The sequence below is a fragment of the Pomacea canaliculata genome, linkage group LG8 (genome assembly GCF_003073045.1).
Source record: "Pomacea canaliculata isolate SZHN2017 linkage group LG8, ASM307304v1, whole genome shotgun sequence".
NCBI classification, from domain to species: domain Eukaryota; kingdom Metazoa; phylum Mollusca; class Gastropoda; order Architaenioglossa; family Ampullariidae; genus Pomacea; species Pomacea canaliculata.
Genome location: NC_037597.1, coordinates 22,333,552 through 22,351,900, shown reverse-complemented (window position 1 = coordinate 22,351,900; position 18,349 = coordinate 22,333,552). Strand labels below are relative to the sequence as shown.

The following is an 18,349-nucleotide window of genomic DNA, read 5'->3' as shown; positions in this document are numbered from 1 at the left end:
TGACAAAGAGTTGTAAAAGCAAGGTAACAGTAACTGTTTAAATGCAGAAGAAATAAAGAATTGATGCTGGTATAAGAGGATTTTTCACAAGTTTTCTGTAAATAATAAACACTCATTTTAAGAAAACAATAGTATATTAATTTAGATTACAATTGAGCACCAGTCACACAGTCAGGTAGCTTTTCACAGATGGATTAAAAAGAAATTAGATGGGCTTGTAAATTTTCTTTCACAAAATCTTGTTTGCTAACAAGTGACTGGTTTGAAACAGGGTTTATTTAGTTAATAAAATGTGTGTACTCTGTTGCACAGAACAGAAGTTTGAGCTTATAAAATATAAAATATAATTATAACCACCACCATCACCACCATTCTTGTCATTGTCATCATACTGCAAGTAACAACAGTTATAAAATCATTGTCTTTATCTTCATCCTCTATGCCGTTAGTTCATGGATGCCATAGTGTCATCCATTTGCTGATGCTTATGTTTCATGTTTGGTTGACTAAGTTCATGCATAGTCTTCTTAGTGCATCTCATTGAGCTCACATCCACATAAGTAAATACCCTTTACAAATTTTATTATTATTGTAAAATCAACAACTTTTTGTAATTTAAAATGGTTGTATTTTTCCATGCAAAGAATGTGCATCAGATTGTGTTCATGTTGTCAAATATTCCTCTCTGTTTCCCATAGTAGAAATGTGCATTGTGTTCGAAAGCTCCAAATTAAGTAAAGAAAATGTATCATAGCATGAAAATATAAATAATCTGGTTCTTAGAGTCTGAAAACATGCACGTGTTTGTGGGGAGGGAGGATGTAGAGGAGGTAGAGGTATAAAAGCCTTTGCATTTTTTGGACATGAAACACTGCCTGTGATCATATTAACAATCTGAATTGAAACTCACACTTTCATGCTATCAATTATGATTGCATACTATTGAACATTGTGAGATGTTGATGTGAAGTATAATTTATAAGATGTAATAGGTTCATGCATGTAGCATGTGCAGACTGATCCAAGGTCCACTGGAAATAAGTGTCCTTGATCTTCTAGATTTAAGTTGCAAGCACTCCCTAGATATTGATAAAATGTTATAGAACAATTCTGATTCTTTTCAGGTAACACACTTGATGATGAACCTGACCGAAAGAGAAGCAGCTCACCCACAGAAACATCATCATGTAAGATGTATTTCTGTGCTTAGAGTCATATCTTCATCCACTTTAGAGATGGCATTTAGTTATTTAGTTCAAGAAATAAAGAGAGGGTAATAATTGGATGTATAGATGCAGGCTTAAGGTAAATTATATTTTCCTTTTTACCATTTGGTTTGTTTGGTGAGTAGACTTTCAGTACTGCTGTTTCATTCAAAATAGTGTAAGGAGCTATTTTTAAGGGTAAAAATGCTGTTGTAGCCAGTTAGTATATCTGGTTGTAAATGTAGAGTTTATTCATTGCAAGTAGACAAGACTGGATAAATCATTTACTGGAGTTTTTGGATCTTATAGTTTGAAAGAATTTATATCACCATAAATTCAGTGACCTTAACGTATTTGTGCAGCCCAAACTCTCCCTTAACCCAGAAAAAAAAAAAGATTTTGTTCATTGGTCTTGGGGATTTTTAGTTGTGATAGAAGTCTTGCATACAGACTATTAATATTTTACAGCACCTCCTTCTGATACGACCAATGTCAATGGTAATGGCAATGGTGGAGGGACAGGTGGAGAGGAAAGTGAAGTGAAACCGTTCTCTGATGTGCCAGAAAAGCAACGCCACCAACTCAAGCATCGAGAGTTATTCCTCTCGCGTCAGGTGGAGACTTTGCCAGCCACTCATATTCGTGGCAAGTGTGTGGTCACCTTACTCAATGAGACAGAATCCCTCACATCCTATCTCAATAAAGAGGTAAAATTCTGCATTTTTCTTTTCTCTTTGTCTTTGTTTTTTTGGCTGAGATAAATATGAGATAATTAACATCATTAACAGAGAAGTGTTTTCTCCAGATTGACTCATTATGAAAGTAAAAATTATTTCATTACGGATTTTTCAAATTTCGTGGATATCATGAAATACAGGCTGAACAGTTTTCCTTTTGTACAATTTTCTATAAACTGTTTTTGAAGGGGCCTTAATTATTATTTTATAAATATTAGTATATAGTATAGTACATTTTCTATATCATCCCTCCACCCTTTCTTCTAATGTTAAGTAGCTTTAAATGCAATCACAGAAAGTACTCGCATACTGTTATTTCAGTGAGAAAATTTAAAAAAAAGTCCCATCTGAGGCTTCTTTCTGTATGGTGTGAATCTTGTTTATATATCTGTATAGGTTTTCTGTGGATATTCAGGTTTTCCCTAACATGGTGAGGTTGGGTGCTGTTTTGCTGACTAGAAATATAGGAAAACTCTTGTTTACATATATACCAATTAGCTTATGGTAAAATTGGTTTTGTTTTACTATCATTCTCCAACTGGCACTTTACAAAAACCAGTCATTAACGTTGAGAATTTTCAGTATACTGTATTATTAATACTAAGGCAAAGGTGGGCAAATCTAGTGATAATGGAATGGACTACAAATGAGTACATAATGGTATTCACTTAATGAATTTATTGTGTAAATTATTGTGTCTTTCCTTTGAACGCATCCGCTCTCTAGCGACTACATCAGATATCATCATATGTCAGCCGTGTTATTTGTTATCTTTGTACTTTGTATTAGAATGTTAAAGCCTGCCGATTTCTGACACTATTGTACTTGATAAATTAAGTTTTAATCAAATCAATCTCATCTGAATTTTAAAAGAAGAAAACAAGTGTCCTTGATACTTTAGCAGACGCTATGGTCCAAAGGTGTCCGTGGGCCATAGTTTGCCAACCCCTGTTCTAGAGAGTCTTAGGATAACAATTGTTAACACGTCTTCTTTCTCCTTTTTGTCTGGATGTTGAATGTAGCAGCTGAATATTGTTCATGGAATTTTAAGTAATTTGTAAGTCCTTTGCATAATACCCCTCCCTTCCCCTTCACAAAACCTTTAAAATATCCCCTATAAAGAGAATTTGGGGCTTAAAAATACTAACACTTCGAAAATGTTATTAATGGATTTGTAGCCAGTGGATATTAATTTAATATCATTAATTCATTTAATATGAATGAAAAGTGATGCAATTGAACATTTAGAACAGTAGATGTGTTTCAATGTTTACATTTGTTAATTTACAATAAAGACAACCGTCCTTGACACACCATTTTAAAGATATTTTATTAAACATGTAAGTGATAGAACTTTCAAGAAATATAGTTTTTTAACATGTATTAAATTCAACTGAGAGATGTTAACTGTATAAAACAAAGAACTCGTGTCAGAAAGTAGATTACGAGCTAGAAATTAAAAAAAATATTTGCACAATATATGCAAATATAAAGTGCCAAAGAATAAACCATTTTATTAGAATATTCATTAGACTTTAAATATTTCTATTATATTGTCATTTCAGCTGTTGAAATACAAATTCCTGTCAAATTGAGTAACTGGCTACAGTTTCAATCATGGCTGTAGAGTCTACACCAACTGACTCATTGCCTACTCTCAAATACAACAAAATACCTAATTGGTTGACTATTTTAGCTTTGTAAGGGAAGTAATTCTTAGTAAAACAATCCCCGAAGAAGCCAATAGTTTTATCCCTTTTATTTATGAGCAGCATGATGTGGCTTATAGCACTAGCTTGTTCGCGTTACAGTGTGAAACACACTGCAGCTGTGAAGACATTTGCTGCTGCAGAAGAAAGTCATATAGAAAGAGTTAGCTACAACCTTTTGAAGAATGTACAATAGGCTTTTATGAGGCACACAAATGCCTTACACTTTAATCGTGTGGTAATATAGGCATTTAGAGTTAGCATAACATAAGTGTGAAAAAGATTTGTACAACATAATATGGTAGGCAGGCACACACTATCAGGAGGATAGTTTTACTTCCAGACATAGTGATTCTATGAAGTAATATAAAATATGAGGTCATCGTTCACTTGTTGGTAGACTCTAGGGATGTGTTAACTCCAATTTTTCTGGGTTCAGTTTTGTGTGTGTGTGGGTTTGTTTCCCCATCTCTACCTTGCCCAGTTATCTTCCCAAATCTTCAGACAGGGTTAGATACCCAGTTGTAGTATGATTAATGAAGTTGATATATAAAATTACAAAGTTTAAATTGAGTTGGATTTTTTTTTTCAACCATGTGAACATTTTCTGAGCTCTGCGTGATAACAGAGTTGTTCTGTGATTGTTGGTATTTTGAAGTTGGTAATGGTGCTTCTTGCAAGTGGGTGTTGGCATGTTTGACAACAGAACCGTAGTACTGCTGCAGAATGTTACTATTATTACAGTTTTCTAACAACAAGTCTTAAGCAAAAACTCAGGATGTCTTTTGCATTTTTTGCAGGACACATTTTTCTACTCATTAGTATATGATCCACAACAGAAAACATTGTTAGCGGATAAAGGGGAGATTCGAGTTGGATCCAAATTCCAAGCAGAAGTCCCATCTAAATTCATAGAAGGTAATCAGTCTATTTCAGCTTTATCATGGCTGTTTCAGCTTTGCTTGCCTGATCATTAAGAGATAAAATAATTTTTAAGGGGGCATATGTGGAAAGCTATGCCTTTTACACGAAGCAAGCATGTCTTTATACTTTTGAGTACAATTAGTAGGTTGGAAGCGATAACACACATGGGATCAAGCAGAATAAATTAAGGAAGCATTTGTAGCTGTGAAAACAAAGCAGCAGAGGACTGGTAATAAGCCCTTATATGTGTGCTGCACATTATCCATAATCAAATAATTATCATTCATTTTTGCATGTCTTTACATGTTTTATAAGTAATTGCCCAGTTATTATTGATATTACAGTTGAGGATGACCAGAGACAATCGGATCAGCTGGAGACATTGATATGGCGACCAGAAAATGGGTTAAGTAAAAAAGAAATTGACCAGTTTTTGGTTATAGCTCGCTCTGTAGGCACTTTTGCCCGTGCCCTTGACTGTACCAGCACTGTTCGTCAGCCAAGTCTGCACATGAGTGCTGCAGCTGCTTCAAGGGACATCACACTGGTAAGTTCCAATGATTGAACTTTTGTTGTGCTTCTATAAAAATTAATTACAGCCTTCTGTAACCCACATCCATTACAGAAAACTTCTGAAATGTGTGCGGAAATTAATGTGTAGTGTAAAACTTTGTCTTGTATTCTGACCTAATAAGACCAGAATGATAAAAATCCTTGAAGCATTTAGGGGTATGAAAAATTACTAAATTTCTTCTTTCTGGTTTGTTTGCATACAGTTTCATGCCATGGACACATTACACAAACATGGCTATGACATCTCCAAGGCCATTCGCAGCTTGGTGCCTGATGGAGGTCCTGTGCTGTGTAGGGATGAAATGGAAGAGTGGTCAGCTTCTGAAGCCAATCTGTTTGAGGAAGCTTTGGACAAATATGGCAAAGACTTTAATGACATCAGACAAGACTTTGTAAGTGTCTAATTTTGCCTTTGTCATTTTTTTGTTGACCTTTTGTCTGTCTCTACCTCCCACACGCACACACACTCTCACACTCTAGACCTTTTTAACATGTTTTAATTTGTTCTAATCGATAACAAAAAATTCAGGGTGTGATAACAGTTGAAGTTACCTTTACCACAGATATGTGAAGTGATATTATGTTATCCAGACTCTTGTATACTGTTGATGTTGTCTTTCTGTGTCGACCTGAATTTCTACATCCTTATTTTTTTGGTATTGGGTTAGATGGGGAGAAATTAAAGGTGTCTTTAATGGTAATCTTTTCGGCATTAAAAAATATCTTTGTATTTTGTGTTCATATTTGTACAACAGTCTTTTTTTATTGTTTCAGTTGCCATGGAAATCATTGAAAAGTATAGTAGAATACTACTATATGTGGAAGACAACAGATAGATATGTTCAGCAGGTTGGTAGTTTTTGCTTTTTCTTCATGTGAAAGTAGACCAGAATGTATTTCAATAAAGCTCCCCCTTCCGAACAAGGGGATATCTCATTGGCTCTATCTTAACTCTTTGTGGATGTCACATGCCTCTGACTGAACATTTTGACCAGTAGAATTTGAATATTTATGCCTATTAACTTACAATAAAGACAACCATTGGTGACACTCCATTTTTAAGAGCATTTTTAAACATTTACATGGTGTGATTTTTAAGAAATATAGTTTTTGTTTTCTTGTACTAACATCAAATGAAAGATGGTAACTATAATGGAATGGATAGCTCATGTTCAGGAAGTAGGTCACGAAATAGAAAACAACAAAAAAAATTTACACATTATATATTACAATATACATTAGAATTTAATTATTACTTATAGTTTTGTTATTTTCAGTTGTTAGATTACAAATTGAGAAACCAGCAAACACCATGTACTTTTTCAACTGAATCATTGCCCACTTTAAAATATGACAAAATACCTGAAAGGTTGATTTTTTTTTTTTTCTAAGGGAAGTAATCTATAGAACAATTCCTAAAGGAACTAACAGTTTCTTCCCTTATTGATTGATTTACACACAGCATGAAGTGTTTATAATACTGCCCTGCTTGCGACAAATTTGCATGTAGGGATATGACACATCCATTAAGAGTTCAAAGATATTCTTTTTTTTTTTTTTTTTTTTTTGTTGGAGACCATTCGTACTTGATATCCTACTCATTCTATCTTGCTGGGATGGTGCCTTCTTCAATACATAAGCAGCATTTGGGTAAATTCTAATGCATTCAGAATGAATGGAAACCAAAGCCATTGAATCCTAGCACATTAGTGGTGGTCATCAGAGACTGGATCATGAACAACCTCTAATAGCAACACGGGCACTCAGTGGACCCTCGCCAGGTAACTTGAGGATCTTTGCAATAACATCAGCCTGTTGTCCCACAAACAGCATCAAACCAAATCAAAATCAAATCAAATCAGACTTTATTGTCTGTCGAGGAGACCCAGGACAGAAATTTTTCTTCGCTCACAAGGGCAGGCATACATACTCATACAGACATTTAACACACAGGAGCATCATGCACAAAGCTCACTTGGCACTCAGAAGAAGCAGCGATGACTGGCCTGACCATCAACATCAAGAAGACGGAGGTAATGCAGGTCAACAACAAGCAAGAAGCCCCACCCCAACTAGATGGAGAATGTATTACAGAGTCTGATCGGTTCACCTACCTTGGCAGCAAAGCAAAGATGGAGGTGCAGATGAAGATTTAAGAAGTCGAATAAATAAAGCCAGGCTTGCATTCCACACCCTACGACCTATCTGGAACTGTAAGGCTTTATCTCTACACACCAAGATCTGCATCTTTAACGCAAATATTAAGTCAGTCCTTCTATATGGATCTGAGACATGGCATGTGACAAACAGCATCTCCAAATAGATTCAGACATTCGTCAACAGATCTGCATCACATCCTCAACATCAAAGGGCCCGAGAAGATCTCCAATGTAGACCTGTGGGAGAGAACCAACCAAAAACCTGCCAGCCAAGCCATCAAGAAGTGGAAGTGGGGCTGGATTGGTCACACTTTGCGAAAGCCGGGTGACAATTTAACAAGACAAGCTCTGGGCTGGAACCCACAGGGGAGGCGCAGGGTTGTAAGACCTAGACAGACATAGAGGAGATCAGTCCACAGCAAGGTGGAGCCAGCTGGCATGACACGGAAAGGGATGCCCAGAACCGGGTCCGATGGCAGGGTGTAGTTGTGGCCCTTTGCTTCACTGGGGGTAATTAGGAACAAGAAAAAGAAATTCTGTGGTGGCACAAAGCACATTGTGTTCAGATATGTACAGTGTTCCCTCGTTTTTCATGGTGGATAGGTTCCAAGACCAGCCGCGATAAACGAATTTCTGCGAAGTAGGAACAAATATGCAATAATAATATATACACGTAAAACAATATCATGTTAGTGTAAAGTAATATATTAATCATGGTATTACTACAGTACAATAACACTTAAGTGTAAAAAAACTGATACGAACTGGCTGCAAGATGGGAGATACCAATCATGGCTTGTCGCTTACGCATAGCAATGGATTTCTCATACACAATTATTTCTTTTGTCTGACTATCTACAAAATTACCATGATATTTTAATAGAAATACTAATATAGCTAATTTTTTTGTCTTTTTCCTGTTGAAATATCTATGGTATTTTGTAGAACGATAATTCCCAGCGAGGAAGTATCGATCGATACTTCACTCAAAAAAAACCGCAAAGTTAAGTAGTGAATCCGCGATAGATGAACCGTGAAGTAGCGAGGGAACACTGTACATGTAATTTACAAGAAATATATATATTTTTGTTTCCTTGTAGTAATGCAGATGAAAGATTAATAACTATAGATAATAACTGGAATAAGCAAAAAATTTTTTACAATTATTTACATAACATATGTAAGTGTAGTTAAAGTATTAAATACTTTATCAGAATATACATTAGAATTTAAATATAACTATTACATTGGCATTTTTTGCTGTTGAAGTACAAATCCATGTCAAATTGGGTAACTAGCAGCTGTCTTAAACATGGCTCTAGACCTACAGCCTCATTGCCTATTTTCATATATTTCAAATTAGATGACTAATTTAGCTCTTTAGGGGAAGTAATTCATAGCGAAACAACACATTCTTCACATATTTGTTCATTTATTTGTGCACAGTATGATGTGTTTTGTTACATTATCCAGTTTACATTTCAATGTGTAAAACATACACTGTGCTTGTCAAGATGTTAGCTTTTGCAGAAGCAAAATTTCAAGAAAGGATTGAAAGTCACTGAATGCTATAATGGAGCTTTTTGAGTGTCAGAGTACATTTCCTTTAGAAGATGCAATAGGGAAATGCAGAAAGCTTTTAGATTGAATCACTTTAAAAGGTTTAATGGTTAGCAAAAGCATTGGTGGCGTCATATTCATAAGACTAGAACGTGTATTTCAATAATAATATCGGAATGCATGTTTTCAGCATCTGTACTTTGAAGAGCTTTAAAACATTAAATAAAGTACTACACAAAGTTATTTACCTTCATGATTGTTTTGTAATTTCTGTGGAAAATGAGGGAAAATATGGAATTTGGTTCTAAACATATTTCTTGTGGACAAATACATATCTGACTGTGTGTGTGTATGCATGAGTGTTCTAGAAGGTACATTTGATGCCTACCATAGAAAGGTGTGTGCATATATGTTAAACACTTTAAGCTCAGCTAGTGTTGGGGAAATTCATTTTATAAATGAAGTCTGTTGCTGTCATAATTCAGCTTCCAGTGGAAGATATTGTGATAAACAACATTTTGTCATTCTTTGTGTAAGTCATGAAAATAAGGGAAAGTATTTGCCAGTGTTTCTCAGAAGCTTATGAGTATTATTGATAGAATTTGAAGATGCAAATGTTTTGTAGGCCTAGTGAGTGCATATAATAAACACATTTTAAAGAAGAAACATAATAGTATCAATCAAAACAGCATCTTGACAAAGGCAAAGGATTGGTGTTATTTTTTTTTGATTACACCAAAATGTATGACAAGGTTAAGCATCGCCAGTCCTCAGAGGGCTGGAGGAATATGAAGCCAGAAGTCAACTTATTGGCCAATTAAACATGCGATTATCAACACCAAGGCTAGAAGGCTTGTTTTAATAATAATAAATACAAACTTTGTCTAGTTCATGCTCACACTCTTAAGGAGCAGCTCTTAGCACTTAAGAACAAGAATGAGACATAAACATATACAAGGGTCAGAAGAACAAGCAACATCTGAACTATAGAAAGATAAACAACCAGACTGATGATGAATAAAAACCAAATACAAAAAACGGAAAGATGAACCAAGTAACAAGGACTGAGAGTATCATGATTTTGCAAAAGGAGGATGAGTAGGGAAGTAGCGATAAGCGGGAAGAGAAGAAGAGTGTGACAAAGGACTAGCATTGTGGGAACTGGTGTTAGGAGTAATGCTTAAGGAAGAGTTGTGTTTGGGGTGCACATTTAAGGTTTCAAAAGTGGGTAGGTGGCGGATATGGAAAGGGAGAGAATTCCATTGTTTCGCTGCACAGTCATTAAAATTCCAGTGACCATATTTTCTGGTGACAGGAATAGTTAGGCGATAGCTGTCAGACGATGAGTGGAGTTATCTAGCTGGGATGTAAGGGAAGAGAAATAGGGCAGGAGCCAACAAAGTAATTATAAACAGCTCAGTTTGTACTGAATGCGAGAACGGATTCCACAGGGAAGCATTCTAGATGTGGTTCTGTTTGTTTGCTTTGTGGACAACATGGATATATCCCTAATTCTAATGTCATTGCCACAAACGGTTTGGTGGAGAATAATCAGAAGCTTTAGGTAGACCTGGATGTCCTTCAGAGGGGTCAGAGATCTGGCAGTTTCTTTTTTTTAATGCCAAGCAATATAGCAGTAAGTATTTGGATCACAATAATAACCAATTCAGATGCCATATGAGAGAGTCGGATATCATTATTAAAGAAACTATGTGTGGAAATGACTTAGTGGGGTGGGGAAGGCATACCAATATCTACTTTGTATGTATTCTTTTGTGACATAAATTTCATATTTGTTTCTGTTTTAAATATCTCCATGGCTGTACATCTATTTTTTGTCTTTCAGAAACGCATAAAGGCAGCAGAAGCAGAAAGCAAGTTGAAACAGGTTTACATTCCTAACTAGTAAGTAATCTTTCATCAGATGAAAAAACTTTTCCAAGTGCAAATGTGTGCAAGTTGATCCTGTTATTTTTATTATTATAACTCTCTTTCTCATTGCATGACCTTCAGGGTGCTCCATTACTGGAGTAAGATAATCATGTCTATGAGAAAAACTGATGCTTTCAGAAAAAAGTTATTTCTGTGAAAAAAACCCCACGGTAGTCCTTATTAGGACCTTCCAAATTACAACCCCACCTTAGTTACGACCCCAACAATTTTTGCTATATAAATCTCATTTCTGTTACAACTATTTCACAACCTACACCTACTTAGGACCTAAATTTTGTACTCTATTACAATTTTTTTTGTTTGTTTTTTGGCAGAGGTGTTGTGTTAAAAAGAATTCAAATAAACTGTTTCTGGACAACCATTTACCCTATATTACAATTCTCTGTAGAAATCACATTAAATACATTTTGAAAGAGACTGCCTGTTCATTTGGTCACTGGTCATTGTAACTAGAACCATTTCACTCCAGTCGCATCTTCCACTATGAGTTGAATCGACCCTGTAATGACCATATCATCCCAACACTGAAATTCAAATCCATCCAGACCCAAAAGACAAATTGATCTCCAATGACAAGTAGCTATTGTCAAATATTACCAGCAGAGCCATGTTCAAAGCCACCATCTTATACAAAAATGGCCGATTGACAATGCACATTCAGAGATGAAATCATGCAGTGCCACATAAAGTGATTTTTCACCTAAATCATTTTTTTTATTATTGTTATTCTTTTGTTTGGAGGTTCGTATTAAATGTGTATGCAGTCGTTGAGTTAAAATCTCTTAATGGCATAGAAAAGCAATTTTCTCTTCAATCAACATTTTAAAAAGACTTTGTCATCATTGTTTAGTGTATAGGTTCTTGTTAAATGCAGACATTTGGTGAATATGAAACAGGTGTCTTTGCTTGGGCATTCATTTAGCCTGTGTTGATTCAACTTTTGGTGTTGGGACGAAGTGGGACAGTATGGTGTTGGCAAGGCGATAGGATTTTTGGTTGAAATAACCCTACCCCATCCCACACACACTCACCTGTTTCCTCCCATTGTTGTTTCTTCACCAGTGCACATTAGTCGATTGTGCTTCATTCATGAATTGTTCCCCAAAATTATGTGTTCATAAAAACAAATTCTTGTGACCAACTGTTTGTGCTTTGAAAATCACATTAAAACATTGCATTTTTAGAGAGCATCTTTGTCTACCATGATACAAGCATATTGATCGATTGTTTTTGTCTGGAGAGTTAGTAACCCTATAAATCTTGAGTCAAGCTGAACAATGACAGGATAAGCTTGACAAAACAAAAATGAAGATGAAAAAGGCATTGTATGATTTATAAGAGTTTTATTTCAACATATAAATAAATTAACTTAGATGCTTAAAGTCATGGTTTCTGGAATGAAAGCAGAAGGGTTGATCTCCCTACTACGACCCTTTAAGTTTGACCAGGTATAAGTGAGTGAGTCTTAATAGGAAGGTTTTACTGAACTAAGAAGGCTAGAAAAATAAAAGAAATAAAAGATTAAGATTGGTTCTTGGATTTGCTTCAAAAGAAACTTGATTTTTGTTGTCAGTAATAAACCTAACCCTGCAGCTTTGGCTGGGAAAGTTAATGGTGCTGATGGACAGGTCTCAGGTCGAGCATGCGAGAGCTGTTACAGTGAGTATGCTAGGTCATTGTGGTGCAGTACAGTTGCTGAAAGTTTAGTTTGTGGAAACTTTTCAATATGTTGAAGAAAAAGAATGAGCAAGATGGGGTAATAAATGTTTGGAACTTTTTTAAGATTTGTTAAAGACCAGACTGAAAAGAGCTTAGTCTTTGACCCATTCTTATGGTGTGGATATCATAAGGATGAGCGTGGGGGAGAGATGCACATGTGACTTCATGTGAAAACCATGTTTCCTGCTATGTCTGACTCAATATTCTGAGGTGTGTACATGCACTGACATGCATATGATTACTACTGTGCCTGCCTGCATACACTTATGCATCCATACAGGCATAAATGTGCTTGTCTGTACACAGCCGCCCATTCGTCACAATGGTTTTCATGGGGACCAGCCCACATGCAGTGCCGTCTGTGCTCTGCATGTTGGATGTACTGGAAAAAGTATGGTGGCCTCAAGATGCCTACACGATTAGGTAAGCCCAAACTTGTCCGACTATCAGATTGCCTTGGAGATGTAGCTGTCTCTCTTGTATCTTTGTGTTGTTATGCTGCCTGTATATTGAGCTAGTTTTTTTTTCCTCTTATTTGCTGTGACATCTGTTTGTTCCCAGTTTTTTAAAGCTTGTTTTGTAGAGAAAGCTGAAATTAACTTTCTTCTGCTTTTGTCCCTTTCTGCTAAAGTGTTGAGGTGTTCATCAACAAGTGCCACTACTTTGAAATTAAATTAAAAGCAGAAATTGTATTTTGGTAACTCAGCACACATAAAAAGTGTTTTCTTTAGCGTTTTAATGAGAAACTCTTTTGTCAAGATATCTTGCACAAGACATTTTATTTACAAATGGAATAAGGCTAGCTGTTGGTGGACACATTTATGTTTGCTATGTTTGAACTGGAAAAGTCCTCTTGTGTCTGTATGTATATGTCTACCAGTATTTGACCATTGTGTGTAATGTACTGGCATCATTTGTAAATAAACAGGATGGAGGGGAAGTTTTCTGATAGCTTTACCTTCTTGGTCAAATTGTGCACTCCATTCCGTATTGTGTCTTCAAGCTTCATTGTCATCACCTGCACCCTAGCTGGGATGGTGGGCAAGGGTAAGGTTAGCTGCTGCCTGTCCACAGTCCATCTCTTACACCTCACTTTGTTTGTTCCTTGAGTTGCGCTTCAAAGACATCAGTCATCGTTGTAGTGTGGGATAATTTCTATCTTACTTGCAGATGGAGAACGACCAGCTCCAACACAAAGGCAAGGTAGGATAATCGTATTAGCTTTTATTCATCATTATTGTTGTTTGTGGTTTTATTATGTTCAGCTCTCACTTACCTTAGTCTATTCCTTAGTCCTATCTGTCTTTTTCTGTCTTTGTTCTGTCTGTCTTTATTTTTATCAGTCTGTTTCTCTTTTATCATTTATTCGAATTTATTTTGGAAAAACCTATTAGTAATAATTATATTTCCCTACTACAGTAGTAGCTGTATACAACAGGCGACTTGGTGTAATTGCACCTTTCACCTGTACGTGTACAATCAAATGCTTGCATCTGTGCATACATACATAATGTATATGTAGTTTCTATGTTGAAACAGAAGGCACAGTGAAAATGCCAGTTTTATTTTTATACTTCAGTCGGATTTTTATTTTAATACTTTATAATTTGATACAAGTCTGATGGCTCCAAAGTGAAAGCCAAACCACTTTTTTTAACATAAGGTTATGAATTTTTATGGTGCATCCTGCCTCAGTTCAGTGCATTTTGTTAAACAGTGCTGCTTCGAAATTGAGCTGCTACAATCTCAGCATTTTTATGTAATCTGTTTTGTTGCTTCCTGTAGTCAAAGTAATCTAGGGGTTTAGTAAGGTATATACACAGTGGGTGTGAAAACATAAAATATGGTGTCATTTAAAAGAAAATACCTCTTACTGTGCAGTACAGAATCACTTTGAATAAGAGGTTAGTGTGTTAAACCTATCCTGAACTCAAATAAATTGTACATTTAATGTAATGCGAAAGTGTCCATTTTAAATCATTCAGTATTTTTTTTCCAGAACGTGTTGCACATATGAACTCAATGCGAACACAGAAATGCACCATCTCTGGATGTGGAAAGGTTGGTACTTTCATTCTTTCACTCTGATTTTCCTGATAGTTTTAAATAAGATTTTTTTAATTTGCTAACGTATTCAAACTAAATAAAGAAAAGCAGAAGTAACAGAAGTGTTTGAAGAAGATTTGTTTTACTGTAATTATTATGCCGGTTGCAAAGTGCTTTGATCCAGCCAATGGAAGGGAAGCAATATATAAATACTTTTTTGAATGGTCACTAAATGTTTGTTTCATATTAGGAATTCAAGCTGAAAACCCATTTGGCTCGACACTTGGCCACAGCCCATGGACTGGCTATCCAGCCAGGCAGTCCCCGGCCTATAATGAAGACAAGAGCAGCCTTTTGCCTTATCACTACTCCTTTGACGCGTATCTCCCGCCGAATCTGCAAGGACATTCTTCGCTCACGGCATGCTGCCCGTTGTCCATTTATACCAATTAATACGGCAGCCATCAAACAAGAATGTGAGTGTGTGTTGAGAGGTGGGGAGGAGTGGGGATAACCTCATTTGCATATAAGCACATGCATCTCTGTGCGTGTGTTTGTCTTCTAAATCTAGAGGGCTGAAATTGTTGCGTAATTATTGTTTTTATTGACAGTTCCTTTCTTCAGATCCAAACTGCTAAGAGACAGGCATACAGCTGTTGTGATTTTTTCACTTGTATTTATTCTGGGGAAAAAATGATCTGTGACTTATAGGGAAGTAAATAAAAAAGGAAAAACTAAGATTGATGAAGGAGAGAAGAAAAGATACTGCAAAAGAAAAAGCTATATATGCTTCTAGTAATGCTTGGACAATATATATATATCATATAAATCTAGAAAAATAATGTGAAAATTTTTTTAAATGTACTTTATAATAAAAGCATTTGATAGTGGATCATAAACTAATCCTTCCAATACCTCATAGGTCTAAACTTTTGTAATATAATAAGGCAGGGAATTCTAGCAAAGTGATATGCTGTGGGAGTTTTGTTGGGGAAGCCACGTTGCTAGAAACACCGACTTGCCACAGAATACAAAAATCTGTTGTATTTCGTATTTAATTACAGGTCAGGCACGCCTGGCTGAGGTTGGGAAATATACTCCCAACATTCGCCAAAAGGGTGTAGCCTCTCTGGATCCCGTTGTTTCACGGCTTGGCATCAACATCCAAATGGAAAAGCCGGCCATCTTAGGCCGAGGTAGGTGCTAGATCCAGCAGCTGGGTCCAGCTGTTTGCAATGATACCTTGCTGCACGCCAGCTGCTGGGTTAGCACGTGGCAATGTGTGCTGGAGAAAGGTGGCTTAGGGTTGGGAGGGAGTGCCAGGATAAAAATCACCTAACAGTGGAGGTGGACAGGGATGAGATTTAGATCCTGACGATGACTTAAGATGATGATGTCATTGTTGCTGCTACTGTTTCTTTGCTTGTGTGTCTGTTGTGATGTTCTGCATGGTACACTGCTGCTATACTGATCTGCTGCTTTTACTCATATCAAATGCTATTTGTGTATCATATCAGTGTTGTCCATTGCAATGTTCATTCTGTGTTGTATATGATCTGCTATACATCTAACTACTGCTCATATAGGTTACCTTTTGGGAACCATCTCTTTGGCTGCTTCGGTTAAACAGTTATTTTACCTGCACTTTATTAATGGATACATGCATATTTTGACCTTAGCCATATTATCTGTTTAAAAAATAACATTCTTTCACATTTATTAAGACTGCATAATATAGCAGTTTATTGATAACTTTTACCATTCCTATTCTTGCCACAACTTGTGCAGTTATAGTTATGAACATAGAATTTACTATGCTCTTCTATTTCCATTTTTGAAAATTTTGTCTAACGTCATGTCAGATTTTTTTTTTTAAATCATGTTATTTATGCCATCAGGATACTGTCATTACAAACTTTCATATTTAGCAAACAAGAATTTTTCAAGTGTTATTGTCTCCACATCTGAGAAACATTTGTATCATGTTTATAAATTGACAAGATGCTGAAAAAATACCCCTTATCATAAGTGATAAGCACGTGAGAAAATTTAAAATAACTGTCACTTAAATCTTGAACTTACAACTGCCGATGGATGCTTAGGATAAAAGCTGTTGTTATAAAAGTAAGGTTGAAATGGATGTTTTGCCTGCAACCAAGCTTTTGGAGTTTCTACTAGGATAGATTTTGATCTTGCATGTGTGCTTAAGCTACACAGTTTTCTTTAAAGTACAAGTGATTAACAAGATGAAAATTAGAAGAGAATCCAGGCACTTAAAAGCAAATTGGATATAATGAGCAACCAGCAAAGCTTGAAGAGACAAATGCAAATTTGATTTAAGGCAAAAGTGTTGGCGAATCCATGAAGGTGTTCATATTGTTGTCTTGCATGCTGGAAGTCTTTACATGGAAAGCAGATGTAACAAGCTTCACTAAAATTGTTTTAAAATCACCAGGAGCTGTGTCAGAGCGCAGCACCCAGGGACAGACAAAAGTCACCAGCAGCTACCCATCCATCATGAAAAAACGTGGTTTTGAACAAAGTAATGGACTGGATGGTAAGCCTAGCTTAAATCTCAAGGGTAAATGATATCTTGAACTGGGTCTTATAATACAGAGATAGCTTTAAATCAATGGAATTCCTAAAGGTAGCTGGTGGTCTGGTAGTGCAATGGTTTGCACCTGTCACCAGTACATTAAAGGTTTGCTATCCTGGGTTCAGCTCTCGTCTCATGTGGCATCTGTTTACAGGGCTGGCTGCCTTGCCGTGATATAGCCTTAGTTGCTGGCTCAGTGTAACACACCAATGTTCCCCTCCTTAAGGTAGTTGTGAAGAGGGATAAAAAGCTTTGAAAGTTGTGGATCGCTTCCTACAAAAAGCTATCCATTTTAATTGTCTCCATTAACACAGATGATACAGCTGTGCTGTCTATAGCTAAGGAGAAATAGTTTATTTCACAATTGCCATTAGGAAAAGTTATTGTGATCTGTTTGTCCTGATAGGCCCAACACCCAAACGTCCCAACATGGGTGTTATTCGCCAGGCTGGGGCTTCACTGAAGGCACCTGTACAGGTAAAGTCCTTGATTTTTCCCACCCAGCATTTTTAAAAATTAGACATCCAGTAATGTTTTATGATAGCTTGATATTTATTATGTACATCATTCTGTTGTATTAACTCTTTACAGTTTTGTTGATTATTTATAGTTAGAATTTTTTTTATTCATACTGTGATTGAGCAAGAAACGGGACTGTAAAGTGTATTAGAACAAGGGTGGAGGTGGATATGACTGGTATAAAAATTTGCTTAAAACAATATATGGGAAAGCTGATATTTGTGGACACTGTTTAAAATATTCCTTTTCATCAGAAGCATTTTTTCTTTAAAAAAAAAAGTTGTAAATTTGTCTCCCTACTCCTTTCCCAGCAGAAAATGAATGTATGTGATCTGACATGTATAAATTACATTTATGGTATTAAAATATTTTTATAACCTCAAACAGTACATTGATACTGTTTTATAATTTTAAAGAAAAACCGAATTATTTTCCATTTAATTTTGTGACTGTAACCATGCATGCATCTAATTGCAGTTTTAATAAATTGTAAATAATAGATGAGTTCTGTATGTTTAATTAAATTATAGCAAAGAATTGGTAGAATTTATAAATCATAAATGTTTTAAGTATGATAGTGTAAGATCACCATAATTTTAAAGTTTGCACTTTTGTTTTTGCAAACACTTTTTTGAACTTGTCAGGTCCT

At 35.9% G+C, this 18,349-nt stretch overlaps 1 protein-coding gene across 2 annotated transcripts in view; it reads left to right on the top strand.

The window, feature by feature from the left end:
• The window catches only part of LOC112569977 (metastasis-associated protein MTA1-like), a 31,201-nt gene that overhangs the window by 6,942 nt on the left and 5,910 nt on the right, over window positions 1-18,349 (top strand). Inside the window, exons 4-18 of one of the 2 annotated variants that reach the window (XM_025248107.1) lie at window positions 1,125-1,187; window positions 1,674-1,912; window positions 4,452-4,569; window positions 4,920-5,122; window positions 5,352-5,540; window positions 5,923-5,997; window positions 10,714-10,772; window positions 12,394-12,479; window positions 12,846-12,962; window positions 13,710-13,742; window positions 14,539-14,600; window positions 14,836-15,061; window positions 15,650-15,781; window positions 17,041-17,142; window positions 17,588-17,658. In XM_025248107.1, the coding sequence (XP_025103892.1) occupies window positions 1,125-1,187; window positions 1,674-1,912; window positions 4,452-4,569; window positions 4,920-5,122; window positions 5,352-5,540; window positions 5,923-5,997; window positions 10,714-10,772; window positions 12,394-12,479; window positions 12,846-12,962; window positions 13,710-13,742; window positions 14,539-14,600; window positions 14,836-15,061; window positions 15,650-15,781; window positions 17,041-17,142; window positions 17,588-17,658 (1,775 nt within the window). The remainder of the gene's footprint in view (window positions 1-1,124; window positions 1,188-1,673; window positions 1,913-4,451; window positions 4,570-4,919; window positions 5,123-5,351; window positions 5,541-5,922; window positions 5,998-10,713; window positions 10,773-12,393; window positions 12,480-12,845; window positions 12,963-13,709; window positions 13,743-14,538; window positions 14,601-14,835; window positions 15,062-15,649; window positions 15,782-17,040; window positions 17,143-17,587; window positions 17,659-18,349) is intronic. The other variant, XM_025248108.1, reaches the window with a different exon arrangement.